This window comes from Melospiza melodia, chromosome 21, assembly GCF_035770615.1.
Source record: "Melospiza melodia melodia isolate bMelMel2 chromosome 21, bMelMel2.pri, whole genome shotgun sequence".
Lineage (NCBI taxonomy): Eukaryota > Metazoa > Chordata > Aves > Passeriformes > Passerellidae > Melospiza > Melospiza melodia.
The window spans coordinates 14140771-14160739 of NC_086214.1; the positions used below are offsets into that span (position 1 = coordinate 14140771).

Here is a 19969-nt window from a genome sequence, read left to right on the forward strand (position 1 = left end):
ATTGGGAAAGCCTTAAAAAGCGGCATAAATCCTTCCTGTTCCCTAGCCATCAAGTGGAAAGGACACCTGCAGGGAAAGAACTTCTAGGTGTTTGGACGGGAATCAACAATAATAGATCTGGACACTAAAACACAAACCATCTCTTTCCCTGGCTCCCTGTCCTAATCCCTACTGTTCTCACCTCTTGTTAATTAAGTTCCTATAACTGCATTTACACAGCCAAGCCATAGGGCAATTAGCTGCTCATTTCTGGGAGCTCTGTTGGGATGCTCCCAGGACAGTGCAGCAAGGTCCTGACTTGAACCATGACCAGATGCACGTGGAGAAAGGGAGAAGCTCTGCTCACCTGTGTTCTACAAAGGCATCAACAAGCTCTTGACGAAGACAGCAAAGCTTGTGTCTGTGCTGCTTGGGGAACCCCATTTTCTTACATTCCTCTGGCATCTCCTCCCCTTCGACAGGCAGGAAGTTTAGATCTGGAGGGAAAGTGCGTAGCAGGTCCAGGATGTAGTGACGCCCATCGTTGCCAATAATGCCTTTGCACTCTACTGAGGAGCACAGCTCCACCTCCTCATTCTTGTCATTGAGAACTTTGTGCTTCTGGATCTTCAGCGGCCTGCTGGTCTTCTCCAGCAGCTCCAGGTACTTGGGGTGTGACACAACTGTCTTGCCAAAGTCTATTGACCCATAGATGACACTCTGTTCCTGCTCCCGCTCCAAGATGCCAGGGATAATAGACTGAGCCGTCACCCTGTAACCTCTGTAATCCACCACGACAGTCCCCAGCGTGTACAGCCCTTCCACATCCACAGCGTTGTAGGTCCGCACACCGTTGAGATCATTGGTGGGAGCCACGTAAGCAGCAACGTCTCCACCAAAGTCCTTGTAGTGGTCACGGACGTCAAAGCCCAGGCTGAAGAAAATGTTGTTCCAGATGAACATCTGCATCTTGGTCTCCTCGCTGGGGTTGATGGCCATGACATTGCCATCAATGACAGCCATAGCACCTCGTGTTGCTGCTGCAGTGAAGTCACTGTGAACCTGGAGGCACATGGAGAGAAAGTGGGGTCAGGATGGGCCCCCATGCTCTGAAAGCTCCCTGCAAATTTTTCCTTTGCTCCTTTCCTCCCAACAGACTTTCAGCAGGCAGGCGGGTCATGGCTTTTACTGCTGCGAGCTGGCTAGTGACTTCAATACAAGTCCCAGGAGCCAGAACACAGGCAGCAAAGAAGGGGCTGTGTGAGGGGCTGCCTGCATATCCTGAAGTTACCTTGAAAATGGCTCGTTCTCTCAGCAGCCTCTCAGGCAGGTTCTTGCGTGGCAGCTCCCGTGTGGTCTGCAGCTCCTCATTCCAGTCTCTAGTCTGAAAGAGGGAGGCAAAGCCTTGTGGGATGCAATGCATTGTGTGGGAAGGGGCTGGCGAGGCAGCATTCCTGCTTCACAAGGCATTTTGGGAGAGAAGGGAGAGGAAGGGGCAAGAATTCAGGCTGCTGTGGGGCTCAGAGGAAGTGACTTAGCAGCAGGAATGAACACACCTTGAGAGGGGACTTTATTCACCAGCAGTTTGGGACAGATCTTGCATCAGCCCAGCCAGTGCAGGGGCACTGAAGGGGCAGCACGGTGCAGGTGTCATTAGCCAGTGCTGTGGGCACACTGCAGGCACGTGCTGCCCACGGCTGGCTACTGCTGCCCTGCAGCCCTTTGTGCTAGAAAGCTGCAGCTGAAGCATTTGGAGCTGTCTGCTCAGAGACACAAGAGCCATTCCAGGCCTGACTGGCACGAGGGAGTGGTCTGCGTCCTGTGCAGTGGCACTCTTCAGAGGAGGGACACGGAATTTATAAACACCCGAGCAGGAGCTGCTCCTCTCAGTCACTTCTGTGCTCATGGACCTGCAGCCTGAGCAGCACAGCCCCTGTAGTCAAGGGCCCTGTGAAGAACAAGGACTCCTGCAAGTTTTCCTTTGATGATCAAACCCCCCCCACAAATAACAGAGGTTACTTTCGGGAAGTTAACTTGTTCCTGGCAGAGCTGGCAGCAAAAGTCTTGCCAGTGTCATCAGGCAAAGCAAGAGCAGTACCTGTCCAGGTATGTGCTCCTCGTAGCCCAGCCTGGAGGTGTAGGCGTCCTCTGCCCGGACACAGTCCATGGCGTGCTCTGCCTGCGGGGCCGTCCAGCTGTACACTTGGAAAGGAGTGGCTATCCTCTCAAAGGGGTGTCTCTGAACCCTAGTTTGGGACAAACAACAATTACATTTATAAAAGAAGAATCCTTTCTATTCCAAGAGAATTTTCCCTGTGCTTTCACACTGGTCCCTACAGGTCACGATGCAACAGCAGCGCGCAGTGGAAACCCAAGCACCGCCGAAGGTCTCCCGTGTAATCTGGTGCTTTCAGCAGGGGCTGGGGCTCATCTGTAGCTACTTCTGGCCCAAGGGACAACACAGTACAGCCATTTTTAAATGGCCAGATAGTCACAGTGGTGGCTGGAGGCCACTGCTAATTTCAGCCCTCATCTAGTGTCACTTTCATCTCCTTAATGAAGCAGAAGCAGAGCTCCCAAACGCCACACAATGTGCCTACCAATCCACACCCTGCTGAGCCGAGGCAGTTCATTAAGTGACTCTGAAGAATGACAGGCTTTTGCACAGGACCCACTGTCCTGGAGCAGAACAAATGGTCCCTGCAGCAAGGACAGGAGAACTAAACAATGCCTTATTGTTGTGTTATTATTATAGGAGCTAGAGGAAATTACAGAATATTAACATGCACAGACATGTTTAAAATAACCAACCTCTTGCCACTGTAAGCCTATACAAAGCCCTCTTGTGTTACTTTTGCTGATATTTATGCTTCAGTCTCTTTTGTGGATCAGAGAGATCCTCAGAGTGCTGCCCTGTTGTTCAGTCAGGTGCTCTGGTCCTTGCAGCTTCCACTGACGTGTCCCAACCACCCACCACTACATGAGCTCAGAGAAGCAGGCACTGCAATCCCTGCTGCACTGGTGGCATCCAGCTCCCCAGAACCAGCTGAGCCTCCCCAACTTCACCCTGGGCTGCTCAAGGAACTAGAGAGGAAGAAGCACTGCTACCGTTTCTTCTGCAGAGCAGAGAAGTTTTTTTTGAAGGTAGGGCTGATCTGGTTAAGTAGTTCCACCAAGGAATGACTGAGAAAACTAGGGTTTGCAGGTTTGGGATTGAAGTTGTATGCAGTAGACCTGCAAGAGAAAAAAAAAGAAACAGTCAAAAGCCACTGTCATACCTGAAACCTTCCACACTCTAGGAACGTGGAACATGACTTAGAGCTCTTCATGCATTCACAGTATCAAAGGCTGCACCCTGTGCCCTTGCCTGTGGGACAGAGACCATGGGGCAACGAGGCAAATGGGCAGCAAGGACCTTATCCAGTCTCCCACAGCCAGTAACCCTGTACCTGTCCCTGATGGTCTTTTAATTTAGACCTTTTTCAGCCATTCCCAGGATCAAGAGAGGCTTCTATTTTCATAGCTGGGAAGGACTGATTTCACAGAACTTCCTGAACACACCAAAGGTATGGTTTGTTTAACAGAGAAACCCCTCAGCACAGCCACTCCAACAGGCACAGCCACAACAGCTCTCACAGTTTCCATTAGAAAAACAAAAAAAGACATTATTTGTAGTCAAATCTGCACCCAGCTCAGGGAGTTCTGACAGGCTGTGCTTTTGCTTCAGGGCAAAATGAGATAGTTGCAATAGTCAGGAAGGAATTTCCTCCCAGCTCAAAATGCTCTAAATAGCTGATGACATTATGGGATGTTTAAACTTTCCCTAAAGCACCAGGCATTTAGCCACTGTGGAGAAGTGGTACCAGGCATAACTGAACAGCCCAATCCAGTATAGCAACTCCCACAAACCCATGTGAGCAGCAAATTAAAATAGGCTGTTTCTGGCACAGGAAAAAAAAAGGCTGCAACTGTTTGTTTATGAGTTGTTTTCCAGCTGGCTGCTGCAGGGCAGGACAGGCAGAACGTCAGTTACTCACTGATTCAAGTAGAATCCCCGCGTGGAGGCAGTGATGCTGACGTGCCGATCCTCCACCGTGATCACGTACAGATACATGAGGTCCCCGTGCATCTTGCGGTTCCCGGGCGGAGGGTTCCAGCCACTCATTGTCAGTACCTTCAGGCACTGCAAAGGCTACGGCAGAACACAACACAAGCAACTCCTGTCAGCAGGAATTCATTTCTTTGAGTTAGAGGCACTCAATGAACACACCAGATCCCTTTTACCTGCTGCCCTTGCTCGATTCCAGAAACAGAGCTCACAAACACACCTGGTATCCCAAGCACAGCTTCCCGAGCCCTCTGCAGTCCACCAGTTTGCCTTTCACACCATGAGACATGGGTGAAAGCAGACACCCTGGGCCTTTGGGCTGCACAGGGTATGGATTTCTTGCTGTACTTGTTTTCAAATGGCAGCTTCTAAACCAGAATCCGAGTGGGAGGGCATGGGAAAGCTAAGAGCAATCTGTAGTGACCTGCAGATCCTGTCTCCAGGACTTTGCAGAGGAATGCTGCTTTCCCTTCTCTGCCACCCATCCCAGCAAGCCTGGCCCTTCCACACTCTGCAGATGTCCAGACTCCATGTCCAGTGTTTTGCACACCAGCTCCTGGACTTTATTCTTTTGGCTAAGCAGTGCTATCCCAGCGCTTGTTAAGCACCAAGCAGAGCAAATCCCAAAGTCCACTTCGCTCAGCTTTCAATCCATGACCACCAGTTTGCTGTGAGGAATGTGCTAGTAGCTGTTTGACACAGGAAAACTCTACCTTCCAGTCTCTGTTCTGGGGCTGAAGGGCACACAGGGGCCTCTCTTTGCTACCTGGCAGGATATGTTCAGGAGGGGTGCAGTCAATTTGTTCCATTTCGGTACCTTTCTTCTTCCTTTTTCCACTGTCTAGAACAGAGACACAAAGTCAGTTCTGAAAAGTGTACACTCCCTCCCCCAGTCATCATTCCAAGAGGAATGCAGAAGTACTCCAACTATTCTCTGCACTCCTAAGTGACACAGGACAGCCGATTGTTACTGCGTGTTTAACTAAGCCGGGAGTCAGGGAATGAAACCACTGACCACACCAGAGAAGTCTTTTTGACCCATACCTCCCAGGTCTCCTTCAGTGAAGACACTCAGGAAGGACAATGAGTTACAGTCCACACCATTGAAAGCATCTGATGGGTCAAGACTCTTCAGAAGGTCCCGAATGTGGCGCACGTGTATCCTGGCTTCTCGCACCGTGTATGGCTCTGACAACCAAAAAGTGAGGAAAGAAACTGGGATTAGACAGTTGCTTACTCCTTTGGCACACAGATCTCAAAATGGAACCAGAGGAAAGAGCTGACAGGTGGCCAAAATCACTCCCTAAGACAACCCTCGCTCATTCCCTCCCATGTCTGAAGGAACTTGCCTTCCACCACTTTCAGCAGTGAGCCCTCCTGCAGTCCTTCAATCGTCTTCAGCTCAGCAAAGTTATCCAGGACATTGCCATCCAGCTGCAGGGAGAAGCAGGTCCGATGGCAGGTATCCTCCCGGTCCATCAAAACTTGATGGATTTCTTGCACCATCTCTTGAGGAGAAACCTTAAGAAGGAAAGAGCACAATTGTTGTTTGCCCTCCCACAGGCTCTTGCCAAACTTTTCCCCTCAGCTGCAATATCAAAAACCTCTCAGACCTCTCCCTCCAGGCTTGGAAAGGCAGACTCTACCTCTCTTTCCAGGAAGATCTCTCCTGCTCCTGCTGGTAGGGCAGTGTCACCTCTGGCAGGGTCAGCCACCTGAGCTCCACCCCACGGGGCTTGGCACCCCGAAATGTAACAGCCAGGCACTGCACCAAGCACTTGGCATGGGACAGAGGCGACAGAGGGCACTGAAGGAACAGCAGGTGGTGGGGGAAGTGGGGTTCTACCCTTATCCATCACACCACATTAGTGGTGAGACCTTGGATGCTGCCCATGGTGAGCTGTGCCAGTGCCACACCTCCACAGGGCTCAGGGGAGGCCAGACCCACCCTGAGCACCAGGGCTGCTCCCCCACCTCCCTGCTCTGCTCCAGCACCACTGACACTGCTGAAAACACAGAGGACTCGGCTAGTTTACATAAGCTGCTGTAAACAACGAGGCCTGCTATTATTAGCCCATTAAAACTAACAGCCAGGGGGATTTAAAGGAGACAAAAAGCCAGTCTGAGACGCAGCTATTTCCACAGGGGATGGGATTTTGCTGCACTCTCTGCCAGTCTTGGGCAGATAAGAACTTCCCACTGGATTTAGATTCCATATGCCTCTCCCCAAAATTAAGAGATATACTTCATTCAGATAGTTTTTGGTGAAGTATCAAGCTAAATGGGACTATGAACCAGGCCTGCCAGAGCTCATCCTGACCTGGCAGCATGTCACTGTTCACATGACATGAGGCAGAGCTCTCCATGCAGAGGGAAGTGGAGACTGCATCATTCCCTTGGTCTTCAGGCTTGAGCTCCCTGAGCTGTGTTAGCACCTGTCACTGTACCAAACCCAGGCTGGCCTGAAACAGCATCATGTCGTAACTGCTGAGCAAGCAAGGGATTTTCCCTTCCTTACTCAGGCCCAGAAATCACGTTTTCACAACACAGTTTTAGAACAGCCCAGAAGCGGGAAGGCCATTTTCCTTGTGCTCAGCCCCATAGCCGAGCCCCTCTGTGATGGACAAAGAGCTACACCACAGTGAGTTCTCCTTGCTCTTGCTCCACACCTGGGATTCAGAATGAAACACCCTAACCCTGTCCCTGCAATGCCCAGGCAGGCCTGGGCCAGGCAGCCTCTTGCTCGCGTCTCTTCTTCCTTCATTTCTCTCAAGGCACTGGCCAGGCAGTCTCCTGCACCCTCCATCCTTTGCTGCCTCCTTCCCCACCAAGCCCTGGTCAGAAGACAGGTCAGGGAGCTGTGAGCAGCCTGAAGGTGCTGTGCAGACTGTGAGGCTGAACAGGGGCCTTGCAGGCACTGCCTCCTTCCCTGCCTGCCTGGCTGAAAAGCTGGCTCAAATACTCCCCACCTCTGTTCCCTTCCCCAGCGGGCGAGGGCAGGTACCTGCAGGGAAAAGGGCTCTATCCCTGGTGCACAGATCTTGACAGTGAATCCCGTGTCCTGTATGACGATGACCTCCTGGTCGTTCCCATCTTCTCCCGGCTCAGCCTCCTCGTGGCCATTCTGCTTGGCATCCTTGTCGCCCTTGAGGCTGTCATGCGGGCCGCTGCCATTCATCAGTGCCACGCCAGACGGGTGCTCTGGGCAAGGACAGAGGGGTTCAGACAAGGTCCTCTCCACTGGGCTGCAGAGACTGGCCTGGACACTGCAAAGCCCGAGCTAATCAGGGGCTAAAAGGCACGGTTTTATTCTGCACTTGCTGTTTACTAGACAGAGGTGTGCCAGGCCCTTCCCTCCCTTTCCTCACCGCATAATGAAGGTGCTCTCACTTGCCTGCGGTGTTTGCATCTTCCACAAACCATGTGCAGAGAGGGGAGGGAAGGAGAGCAGGAAGGATGGGTCAGTGTACACCACACTGAGCTGTCTTAAGCCTCTTAATTAAAAAAAAAAAAAGGGTGTGTGGTGCTTTGCGGCCTGGAGGCAGCTGTAACCTCTGCACCAACACGTTAGAGAGCAGAGGGAGAGGGAGGCCGGTGGCAGCGGTGGCAGCCCGATTACTCCACAGGCACACCACAGCTCCCACAGCCCTGCCTGCCTTTGGCCACCCTCTGCATTTCCAAAATACTTCACACAGATCCCATGGTGCCAGGGCGAGGCTTTGCCTAAGCACTTTTATTCAAGAAAATGGTGACGACATTTTAAGTGCTCGTTTAGACAGATGCGTCACAGGGCCGGGGAGCTCTCTGCACCCTCCTCACAGCTCTGCAATGCTTTGTTTTCTTTTTCAATAAGCTGGATAGCATCAGAGACCTGATTAGATCTAAGAAGCTGCCAGTCTCCTAGAGGAGCCTAGATCCTCTGAACCAGGCTGGGGACCACACTAAAGAGGACTAAGGGCCAGCCAGGAGAAGTTAGAAGAGTGGAAAGAGCTGCTGATAGCAACTCTGGGAGATGGCAGAGTACCCCTTGCCCCCAGCGTGCCAGGCTGGTGCCCCAAGCACACCACCTCACCCTGCAGACCCAGGCAGTGGGTGCTGAGGAACAGCTGGCATCGCGTCCCTCGGGCTGAGCTCCCAGCAGGGCTGGCCCAGCACACTCAGCTGCGCCCCAAGGTCACACGCAGCAGTGCCAGCTTGGTGATCTCAGACACCCACTTGCAGGCAGCACAGATGGAGCAGGTGGGGTGCTTTCCCAGGCAGCAGAAACAGCCTTTCCAAAAGGCTGCACAGGGCTAATGCCTCAAGGCTGCAGCCCTGCAGCCAGCTCCATCTGGCAGGTGTCACTCCTCATGCTCAGCTCCTGCAAGGCACCAGGCCCCACTCCAGGGGAAATGGCTGCTGAGCCTCCCTCACCTCATATACTGGTGCTGTGGCTTGAGCACCTACAGCTGTCACAGCCAGTTCTTCTCCAGCAGCCCCAGCTGCTCCTGCAGCCCAGAGAAGCCATCCACCCTTCACAATAACCCAAAAAGGGACGGCAACACCATTCCCCCCTGCACACCTCTGGAGCACAACATGAGGCTGCAGCAACAAGCCCTGCAAAAGCACCCACGGAAGGTCACGTCCCTGCCCCAGACAATGACTGCCAACAGCAAACCCTCAGAGATGACTGTCAGGGCTGACTTGGGACATGGTGAAAGGGCAAAAATGCAATGAGAGCACACCCATTCCAAAGGCAGCAGGTAGCAGAGCTACCTCAGGCAGCCTCGGCTGCCTTCAGCAGCTCAGCAGCTGCTGCTCATGGTCCCTGTCACTGTGCATATGTCCCCAGCACTCACTGCTCATTTCTTTGACAGATGAAGCCATGGGCAAGTCAGACGAGAGGCCTGGCTCTGGCTCCAGCAAGCTGCTGTCATGCTAGAAAGGAGGAAGAAACACTCCATGCAAGAGTGCCTCAAGAGATGTGGTTTCAGAAAAACCACACCATGCCCAAAGGGCTGGGGAGAGCCCCTCGTCACACCCTGCAGCCAGCACAGCCATACTCCTGGGCTGCCTGAACACGTGGGGATCTGGAGAGAGTGCAGACAAGCCACCAGGGAAATGCTACACCTGGGGCTACTGGTACTGCAGACAGGATGACCTGCCAGGTGCCCGAGCCAGGCCTGGCCCAGCCCCTGCCCACCCAAGCAGGGCAGGATCACTCAACTTCTGTTCCTGCTGTGCTAGCCAGAAAGGAGACAGAACTTGGCTGAAAGGAAGGCTGGCACTGCAACCCATGCACACGCCAGTCTGGAGAACAGCAAACACCTTCAGCAGCAAAGCCAAGTGAAACAGGAAAATCTGAACACAGCAAGGGAAAGTCACCAGCCAGGACCACGCTTCTGCTTTTCACTGCTCAGTGGTGTAAAATCCCCAAACTACCTAGTGTTTCAGAAATCAGAATACTGCTCCTAGTCTGCAGAAACACAACACGTTCACACCTTCCATCCCTCTTTTCCTTGAGAGAAGGCAGGGCTGGCACAACTCTGCACTCTGTGACAAGAGACATGTGGAAGCAACACCTACACGTCTCCTTATGCTAGAGGATCAAGCTCCAGCCAGCAGAGTCTTAAGTTTAGAAACGAAAGTTAAGTCTGGACTGAGAAAGATCTGCTGTGCTGCAGGTTAACCCTTGGACGTGAGCCAGGCAAGGCTTTCCAGAGGAGTTCTGCACAGAATGGGTATGTTTCAAGGAAGCACGAGCTGGCCTGGAGGCCGTGCTGCCTGCTGGGTGCTGACTCACCTGATGTGCTCCCCGAGGGAAGCAGAGCTGCACCCAGCTGCCCTAAAGTGGGTCACTGGTTCCTCTCACCCTCTGTGCCGACTGTGCCGCGGCCTTGGCAGCGCCAGGGCAGAGGGAGGGACATCATGGGGCACTCATGGATTTCACAGGACTTCAGCCTACTTGAGACAGCAGGAGGAGGCACAGGAACACCTTAGGGACACCCGCAGAGACCTCTCTCTCTCCCCCGTTCCTTGCTGCCACTGCAAGCCCCGAACAGGCGGGCAGCCGTGTCTGGCTGGGCTCTCGCTGCACCCCGGATGGCTCACGGAAGGTGTCTGAGTCACAGGCAAGCGGTTCCACCCGCTCCGGGGGCAAACCGGCGCTCCTCCCTCACCACGCTGCTCCTGCTGCGCACGGAGATCCCTGCCGGGTCACGTCGGCCTCGACACACGGCTTTGTGCTCTTGACCGAAGGCTGTGACCTCTGGGCTCCCCTGCCATTCCAAGGGAGGTGCCAGTGTCCCAGCAAGGACCCTCCTCCTGCACTCAAGCTGCAGCCTGTACCCGAGGTGTGGCAGAGGCTGCCGAGCACTGGCCTGTGCTGGCTGGCGGTGTTCTCACGGTGAGAACACGGTGAACACGATGTTCTCACTGCTGCCCCGAGCACAGCGCAGCAATCCCTGCACACACACACACACACAGCAGAGCAGAGCACGGCCAGGCACTGAGCACAGCGCAGCAATCCCTGCACACACACACACACACAGAGCAGAGCACGGCCAGGCACTGAGCACAGCGCAGCAATCCCTGCACACACACACACACAGAGCAGAGCACAGCCAGGCACCGAGCACAGTGCAGCAATCTCTGCACACACACACAGAGAGCAGAGCACGGCCAGGCACTGAGCACAGAGCAGCAATCCCTGCACACACACACACACAGCAGAGCAGAGCATGGCCAGGCACTGAGCACAGCGCAGCAATCCCTGCACACATACACACACAGCAGAGCAGAGCACAGCCAGGCACTGAGCACAGCGCAGCAATCCCTGCACACACACACACACAGCAGAGCAGAGCATGGCCAGGCACTGAGCACAGTGCAGCAATCCCTGCACACACACACAGAGAGCAGAGCGTGGCCAGGCACTGAGCACAGAGCAGCAATCCCTGCACACACACACACACAGAGAGCAGAGCACGGCCAGGCACTAAGCACAGCGCAGCAATCCCTGCACACACACACACAGAGCAGAGCACAGCCAGGCACCGAGCACAGAGCAGCAATCCCTGCACACACACACACACAGAGCAGAGCACAGCCAGGCACCGAGCACAGCACAGCAATCTCTGCACACACACACACAGAGCAGAGCACAGCCAGGCACTGAGCACAGCACAGCAATCCCTACACACACACACAGAGAGCAGAGCGTGGCCAGGCACTGAGCACAGAGCAGCAATCCCTGCACACACACACACAGAGCAGAGCACGGCCAGGCACTGAGCACAGAGCAGCAATCCCTGCACACACACACACACAGAGAGCAGAGCACGGCCAGGCACCGAGCACAGCACAGCAATCCCTGCACACACACACACACACAGAGCAGAGCCAGGCACCGAGCACAGCACAGCAATCCCTGCACACACACACACACACACAGAGCAGAGCACAGCCAGGCACTGAGCACAGAGCAGCAATCCCTGCACACACACACACACAGAGAGCAGAGCACGGCCAGGCACTAAGCACAGCGCAGCAATCCCTGCACACACACACACAGAGCAGAGCACAGCCAGGCACCGAGCACAGAGCAGCAATCCCTGCACACACACACACAGAGAGCAGAGCACAGCCAGGCACTGAGCACAGAGCAGCAATCCCTGCACACACACACACACAGAGCAGAGCACGGCCAGGCACCGAGCACAGCACAGCAATCCCTGCACACACACACACACAGAGCAGAGCCAGGCACCGAGCACAGCACAGCAATCCCTGCACACACACACACACAGAGCACAGCCAGGCACCGAGCACAGCACAGCAATCCCTGCACACACACACAGAGCAGAGCGTGGCCGGGCACCGCCGCACCGACCCGCACCTGCCCGTCTGCACTCACACCTGGCACAAAGGATCAGACACAGGATTAGGTTTCATCTCTGCCTGGACAAGGAGTTCACACGCCAAGGTGACAGGGCCTACTTTAATCATGCTTCCTATTTACAGCCAGGCTGTGGCAGCAGCACCTGGCAAACCCCTGCAAAGATCCTGGCGTGAGGGAGGGCGCACACCTGAACCCAAAACCTGCTGTCTGCACACAGCACAGATCCTGGGAAGGGTTAGTTAATAACTGATTTATGTTCAAACAAATCTTCTAAACCAAAGTCAGACACAAATCCTTTTCAAAGATTATCGGATCCAAAAGTCAGCAACACTGTGTTGCTGGGAGTTAGCCTGGTCTGCAGGGACTGCTCCGTCAGTGGGGAGTTTCCTTCCCTACATTTAGTAACTGGAGAAATTCTTAGAGGGACAAAACTCAAAATTAAACCCCCTACTTTACCAGCACCAACCTTTGGCATGCATTTCCTATTATCAGCTCCCGTGCCATTTTGAGGGGCCAACTGGCTAGGGCCACTGTCCCCACTGCACTGCAATAATACACTGGGTGAAGGAAGAGAAGGAACATCCCATCCTCAGCACAGCCGATGGAGCTGCTCCACCCCTGCAGCTCAGGCCTGTCCTCAACCTGCACACAGCTGAAGGAAGCCCAAGGCTCCCTGTGCTGGTCCCTCACAGCTGCACACTTCCACCCAGGCTGCTGCAGGCTAGGCTGTGCAGATCCACTCCCATCCTTTACAAGGACCACGTTTGCAGTCATAAACAAAAGAGGGATTTAGCTTATGAACTGAGGAAAAGACAAGCAAAACGCCCTTAGGTTTGCTTTGCTGACATGAACAAGGCACAGACAGGTCCCTTTGTGGTACACACCCAGATGGGATACCTCGTCACCTTCCTCCTTCACCTGTGAAGTTACATCACCTCTGCACCCCTCCCCTCTCCTTTGTGCTGCCCCATCCCACAGGCACACGCAGCCACCCACCCCTGTGAGGGGCATACAGTGTGGGGGCGCCATGCAGCAGGACAGAGCACCTGGGAGAGGAAGCTTCTTTTTCTTCCTCTTCTTCTTCTGCTGCTGCTTTGAGGGCAGAACGTGGGCCTGGGAATCAGTATCGGAGCTCGACCTTCTGCTGGGGCAGGCAGTAGGCTCTGTCACAGAACCAGCACTTGTGTTCTGAGCCTCAGGTGACACCTCACCAGGGGGAACAGGCAGCACCAGTGCAGTTTGAGCTGGCAGGGCGTTCTCTGCCCGGGCTGGCAGAGCAGAGGAGGGTGTGCCAGGGCTCCCTGGGGAGGGAGCAGGAGCTCTGCACTCGAGCACGCTGTCCGGAGGCACCAAGGCTGCGCGCGGGCGCACGGCCGCTCGCCCCTGGCCCTGGCCGGCGGAATGCGCTCCAGGGCCCGCTCTGCTGTCAGCTGCTGCCACGTGCTCCTCCCGGCGGCACCATCTGTGGGCTAAGCCGCTGTCCTCAAGTTTCACACAGCTCTGGCAGGCCTCAAGTGACTGAGCATGATCAACCAGCCCTGCCGGCCTGTCCCCAAGGTCGGCTGGAAGGACAGTCACTGCATGGGATGCCTCTGTCCGCTGGAGCAGGCCAACCGTGCCAACGCCAGGTCTTGAACCGCTCTTATCACAAACTGTCATCATTCCTTCTTTGTCCTTGGTCTCAGAGAGGTCTTGGATGTATCCAATGCCCTTCTGCAGGCTTCCAGTCACCGCCTCACTGGGGATGATGTCTGGATACAGCCCAGCACATTGGGCAGCTTCTGGCATCTCCGGGATGACACTGCAGCTTGTGGGAGACTTTGGCAAGAGAGGCGACCTCTCATTGGGTGAGCCAGGGCTGCGTGGCTGGAAGAGGAGATCGGTGACTTGCCTGCAGCAGTTTGCAAAGAGGCTGTTTCCCATGCCTGGCTCGTGCAGCACCGGATCAGAACAGTCAGCTGCGCTCCACACACACGCTGCAGTCCCCACGCGCAGCCCGCGCCCCCGCTGCCCTCTCGCCGTCAGGCGCTCTCTTCAGAGACAATGCCTGCGTGGCCCCAGCGTGGCGGGACACGGCAGCAGCCGCTGACTCCGTGCAGGATCCCAGGCCCGTGCGCTCACCAGAACGGGATGCTGGGCCTGCAGCAGTTTCCCCAAGGTGCTGCCTGGGCACCCTCAGGCCCGGCCGCCCCGGCCCTGTCCCCGGCTCCGCTCTCCGGTGCCCAGCACAGCCGGGCTCGCTCGGGGGACGCCGGGCAGTTATAAATAGCCCGACCTCGAGGGCCACACCAGTGCAGCCTGGGACGAGCGCTGTGCCAAACCCCAGCAAGCGAGATGCATTGAATTACAAGGCCAGGGCAGTTACTATGGCACGCCCGGGCCCGGCACAGCCATCCATACTAAGCAGGCGAGCACAAAGCATTCAGGCAGTGAACCAGTCAGTAGTTTCTAGATGAATTTTCTCTCCTCTCATGCTGCTCTGCCATATAAAACACAGCAAACCACAAAACCACATGCAATCCCCTAGCACCTCTCCTCTCTCCATGCTACTTAAAGAAAACCATGGCAACTGAAGCAGGGATTATGGAGCTGGAGCTTCCTCCAAGCACCAGGTGGCCCGGGGAGGCTGTGGCCAAGCAGGGCACTGCTCACACCTCCAGCGAGGCCGTGCCACGGCCACGGGCTCCTCACTCTCCATCCAGGTATCGCTCCTTTGGCACAGAACAGGCCCCGAGCTCTGGAGCCTCAGGACTGGGTACCCCTCAGTGCCATAGGCCAGCACCAACTTTCAGATCACGTGAGCATTGTGGTTCTCTTGTGATTTGTGATTTTTGAAGGACTTCATATGTACTGATAGCTTCAACTCTTCCTCCTCACAAAGAGACCTCTGGGAAGAGGAGGAATCTCCTAGAAGTACCTGGTCAGGTCTCATGAAGCTGAGCTGCATTTCTTCGACTGCAGCCAAAGCAAGCTCACGAGAGTGCATGTGTTAGCTCTAACCTGTGAAGGCTGGTGTCAGTACAGCAAATGGAAATTAAATTTTAGCTGGATAATAAATGAAGCTGAATAAATAGTTTAATGAATCCGAATAAATTTACTAAATGAATAGGCATTAGCTCAAGAGATGGCCCTAACGAAAACATTTCTGCAGGACATCCCATCAGGGAAAGTGGGAGACATGTGGAGGTGCCTCCCTTGTGGAAACCACAGCTTCCCAGGAACTTCCCACTTTAGGTACAACAAGGACTTCTTTTAACAAGAGACCACAGTGAAACATTAGAGCTGCTCTAATGGCATCATTAAACTCAAATTGGTTCTAAGACATCTGTGGGCAGAGGCACAAGCTCTGCATTTACTTCTCAGCAGCTTCACACCACTGAGACTGGCTTGGAGAGAGAGCAGAGCACGGTGAGGCTGCAGCCTGCAGTGCTCTGGGCAGGGCCAAGCCCCAGGACACCCAGAGGTTCCCACAGCTGCTGGCTTGGGCACTTAGAGGTGCTGAAATGCCTTGTGCTTTGCATCTGGCACCCTGACTTACCTACCCTGCACTCTCCACATCTGGGAACTACATTTAAACTCATTTGTACACTTTCTATCTGGCCAAAGCTTTTCATGAACCTAGCCTTGAAACTGGCTGTCTGGGTGACCCTGCTACAATAACACGCAATTCAAACATCACAGAAATCAGGCACAAAGAGTAGGACTAATGCAAAGTGCAAAGACCAGTACCAACAAAAACATTAACTGTGTCAGGAAGAACACGTTTCTCAAATTTCAAGAGAGCCGAAGGAAGGAACTGAATTTCAGACAGAAACCAAGGACCAGCCGATAATCCTCCAAGTCCCTGCGCTTTACCCTTGCACATAGCTTAGTTTCAGAAACTACTGGGACAGCAAGAGCAGGGAACAAGCCTGCTGTTCTCTGGGCAGGGTTTGCAGGGGAGGTCTGGCAGCTGGATGGCCTCAGCAGCTCGGGCTGCCCTGCAGTGCAGCCGTGGCCCTCGGGCCACACATGGCTCAGGGGACAGCAGCTCCCGCAGCTCTGCAAGAGCTCTGCCAGCAGCAGCCCAGCAAAGCTGCTGCCCCACAGCAACCCCTCCCCAGGCACTCCGAGCCACCCACCCAGGCCTGCTCAGTGCCCTGACCCCAGCTGAGCCTCCGGGGACACCAACAGCAAAGACAGAGCGGGCACGGCACGGCACGGCCTGCTACCAGCCAGGACCCACATTACCATCGCCAGTCTCATCCAACCCCAAGGGCAGGAGGCTGGCTAGTGGGGAGCCTGGGGAGCAGGGCTAGTCCCAGGCTAATCCAGTCCGCTGGAGTTCTGGGCAAGATCCACGATCCTGCGGTTTTATGTCATTGCACATAACTACATACAACCCCTCTGTGTCTGCAGCCTCTTCAACAGCTTGGAGTAGAGAGTTTCTCTTTAAAGTGAAAGACAAACTAAGGAAATGCTTTTTTAGAAAAACATGCCAACCAAAAGCTAATCCTGAGAGAGCCTTGCTACTATGGCAAAAACCTGACCTGCTGCCAAAAGTGACAGCCAATGCCACCACAGGAGGAACCACGTGCTGGTTTTCATCTTTGGCACGCTGTCCAAGCACTGTCCCAAGGACTGGCATTGCTTCTCAAATGCAAATAAAAAAATGCATGAACTTCAGACCTGTAAAGCTTCTAGAAATAACAACTTTCCAGCACAACCAATGGAGCACAATGCAGGGAAAGCAAAGCAAGTGCTGGGAAGCTGCGCCAGAAGAGGAGTGTGCTGCCAAGTTTAGTCATGTACAGACAATGAAGGTAAACACAGGACTCTGCAACATGGTGCTGGTTTTACTGTGCAGGAGGCAGTTCTGAGTCTGCAGGTGGATTTATCTCAGTGCGTGTTCCTGACCTACTTACTTCCACTTTTCAGCTGGGAAACCCAGGAGCAAGGCTGCTCAGGCAGAGCAGAGAGCTTCCAGTGGGAGCTGAGCTCTTATCCCACTGGCAGAACCGCCCCAAACACGATTCCCTCGGGTTCCCATCCCTCATCCTGCCACGCAGATGCTGCGTTATCACACTCCTTTCCTCTTCTTAACCTTGTAGCAGTGATCAGATTTCTCTTGCACAACTTTCCTCCAACTTGTCCCCCCCAAGCCTGCTAGAGCTGTGTATTAAAAACCCCAATGGCCAGCAATTCAGTCCTTTCCAAAACACCACTAAACTCCCAAGGTTGAGCAACTGACAGCGATAGCAGATCCCCAGATTAAGAATCAGCCTTCTGACCTTGTTGCTAATGCACAGCTACACTTGCCTCCACAGCACTTTCCATTAACACCTGCATTCTCCGCTGCTCTAACGGAAGATGTGTCTGAAAGCAGGGTTGGCTGGGGAGCTCGGGCACAGAGGGACTGAGCCAGGAGAAAACTAATCTGGGCGCAGCAAAGTTGAAGGCATTTTACAGTAGCTAGAAACACTACTAAACCTGTATGTGATAAACCTGTTCTAATGCAGAGAAGACTAGGAATAAAAGTAATCCAAGAGAGGCTGCACACAATGGCTGTCTGATCTCACACCAGCTGATAGCAAAGGTAACAACCCAAAACCGAGCCCATCAGAACTCATTACAGGAACGCCAACTGTCCACGCTTGTGTGTTTCTGCACTCAGGAGGTCAGAGTAGCCTCAACAGTTTCCAGGCTGGGGGAAGAGAGCAGCAGCCATCAGCCCTCTCAGCTGGCACAGAGCCCAGCACCGCAGCCTGGGTGCCTGGCACAGCTCAGGGGGGTTCTGCAGCCAGGAGCCCACTCACAGCCTGCCCATGACTCCAGGTACTGAGAGCTGCCCCCAGACATAGCCAGTGCTTGCCTACAGGGGTGCTCTGCAGAGCACACAAGCAGTGGGAACACCAGAGCCCAGGAGCCAGAGCTTGTGAGGCCGATGCCAAAGTGGCCAGGCTGGCCCTGCTCTCAGGCGAGACCTTCCTCTGCTCCTCCCCAGACTCCACGTGCCATGCCGAAAGGATTCTTCCACCTTACACCCTCCCTCAGCAATCAATTGTGGCTGGAGAAGCAGAAATTACACTGCATAACTTTTTAACCTGGTTTCTGGCACTGCAGGCATGATACTTGCTTCAAAATCCAATACGGGGGTGAGAGGGGGAGGCTACGAGCACTGAGCTTCCCACTGCTGAACTGCATCCAACCTGCTCCACTGCCAAACGCCAGTGAACTTTGCTTCAGGTGACAAACTTCAAAAATCCACCATAAAACCAGCGGGGGATGGAAGCGACATGTGGGTCAGTCAGGGGATTCACGTGCCTCGGGACGAAGGCCAGCCACAAGCCACACTGCTTCCACGCCTTTTGCTTTAGAGACCAAAGAACAGAGCTGAGCCTGAGATGGGCGCGCAGGCTCCTAAGTTCTTGAAGGTACAAACACCAAACAGAGCAAACCCAGGGCAGCTGGAGGCATCTCAGGGTCGGTGCCAGCCCAGGAGCTGGCACTGAGAACAGTGAGGACATGGAGGTGTGCACGCTGTCCCTGAGCCTAGCCTGAGCCACTCGGGCTCCGACACAGAGCAAGAACAGCCAGCAAGTAACTAGTTAAACCTGCAATTTCCAGCTGAAATGTCGAACAGGCCTCTGCCCTTTCCAGGAAAGCTCTTGCTCATGAGTATTGTCTAACATGTCAGTGGCGGCCGCAGCCCGAACTTGCAGGAGGACCCAGCCCTCTGCTGCCCGCCACCCCCGGGACCGGCATGTCCGCCCGCGGGCAGCGCCACGCGGTGCCCGGAACGAGCTCGGCTCCCGCAGCCCGGGCCGGGAGCGCCCGCCGCGCCCACGGGCTCCGGGAGCGGCCCCCGGGCCGAGAGCTCCCCGCGGGCCGGGCACGGCGCTCCCGGCCGGGCCCCCCCGCGGCCGCGCGGTGGAGCGGCCCCATGAAGGTGACCTTCACCGGGCCCGGGGCTCCCGCTGCGCCGGGACGGGCCCGCCCAGGCCCGGGGCCCCGCCTGACCCCGCGGCTGCCCCGGGCCCCGGCCGCGGCCCGGCCCCGCTGCGGCACGGGACGGCACCCGGAACCGCGCGGCCCGGCCCCGCTGCGGCCTCCGGCCTCGGCAGCCAGCGCAGCCCCGGCGCCGCCGGGAGCCTTCCCGGAGCGGGCGGGGGCGCGGGGCCCCGGCGCGACTCCCCGGCACGAACGGAGCCCCCGGGCCGCAGGCGCACGGCCCCGCCGCGGGGCGCACCCGGGCCGCTCCGCCGGGCTGGCCCCGGGTAGGACGAGCCGCCCGAGCTGCCGCAACCGGCCCGGCTCCCCTCCGCGGCCCCGGCCCCGCTCCCGCACACCCCCGCGACCTTCCCGGCGGCAGCCAAGAGCCCCGGCGCCGGAGAGGGAGCGGTGGGTTCGCACCGCTGCTCAGGGCATCCTCGGGACGGGCATCCCCGGCGCCGCAGCCCGGCCCGCGCTGCCGCCGCAGGCCCCGGCCCGGTTCCTTACCGGGGCGCTGCTGCGTCTCGGCGGGCCGGCTGTCGCGGGGTGCCGGCTGCTGCTGCTCGGCGCTCTGCGCGGCCGGCACGGCGGCCGGCGGCATCTCGCCCGCTCGGATGACCATGGGCCCGCCGAAGGACAGCGCCGTCCGCCCGCCCACGTGGTGCGGCCCCGCCGCCGCTACGGCGCCCGCCAGGGCCCAACCCCCGCGCGCCGGCAGCGCCTTAAAGGGGCCGCGCCCGCAAGCCGCGCGCAGCGCCCGCCGCGCCGGGCCCGGCTCCGCTCGGCCCGGCCCGGCCCGGCCCCGCCCGGCTCCGCACAGCCCGGCTCCGCACAGCCCGGCTCGGCTCGGCTCCGCTCGGCCCGGCCCGGCCCGGCCCCGCCCGGCTCCGCACAGCCCGGCCCGGCTCCGCTCCGCTCGGCTCCGCTCGGCCCGGCCCGGCCCCGCCCGGCTCCGCACAGCCCGGCTCTGCTCGGCTCCGCTCGGCTCCGCTCGGCCCGGCCCGGCCCCGCGGCACTCGGGGTACGGCCCA

At 56.3% G+C, this 19969-nt stretch overlaps 1 protein-coding gene across 2 annotated transcripts in view; it reads right to left on the reverse strand.

The window, feature by feature from the left end:
* CLUH (clustered mitochondria homolog) overlaps window positions 1–19560 on the reverse strand; it is a 33708-nt gene extending 14148 nt beyond the window's left edge. Inside the window, exons 1-10 of one of the 2 annotated variants that reach the window (XM_063174166.1) lie at window positions 19446–19560; window positions 7092–7288; window positions 5437–5608; window positions 5132–5275; window positions 4801–4928; window positions 4017–4171; window positions 3088–3213; window positions 2078–2225; window positions 1271–1363; window positions 347–1041 (exon numbers count right to left, since the gene is read on the reverse strand). In XM_063174166.1, the coding sequence (XP_063030236.1) occupies window positions 347–1041; window positions 1271–1363; window positions 2078–2225; window positions 3088–3213; window positions 4017–4171; window positions 4801–4928; window positions 5132–5275; window positions 5437–5608; window positions 7092–7288; window positions 19446–19560 (1973 nt within the window). Of the gene's footprint in view, window positions 1–346; window positions 1042–1270; window positions 1364–2077; window positions 2226–3087; window positions 3214–4016; window positions 4172–4800; window positions 4929–5131; window positions 5276–5436; window positions 5609–7091; window positions 7289–13012; window positions 13991–19445 lie in introns of those variants that run through there. The other variant, XM_063174165.1, reaches the window with a different exon arrangement.
* Window positions 19561–19969: the final 409 nt, after the last annotated feature.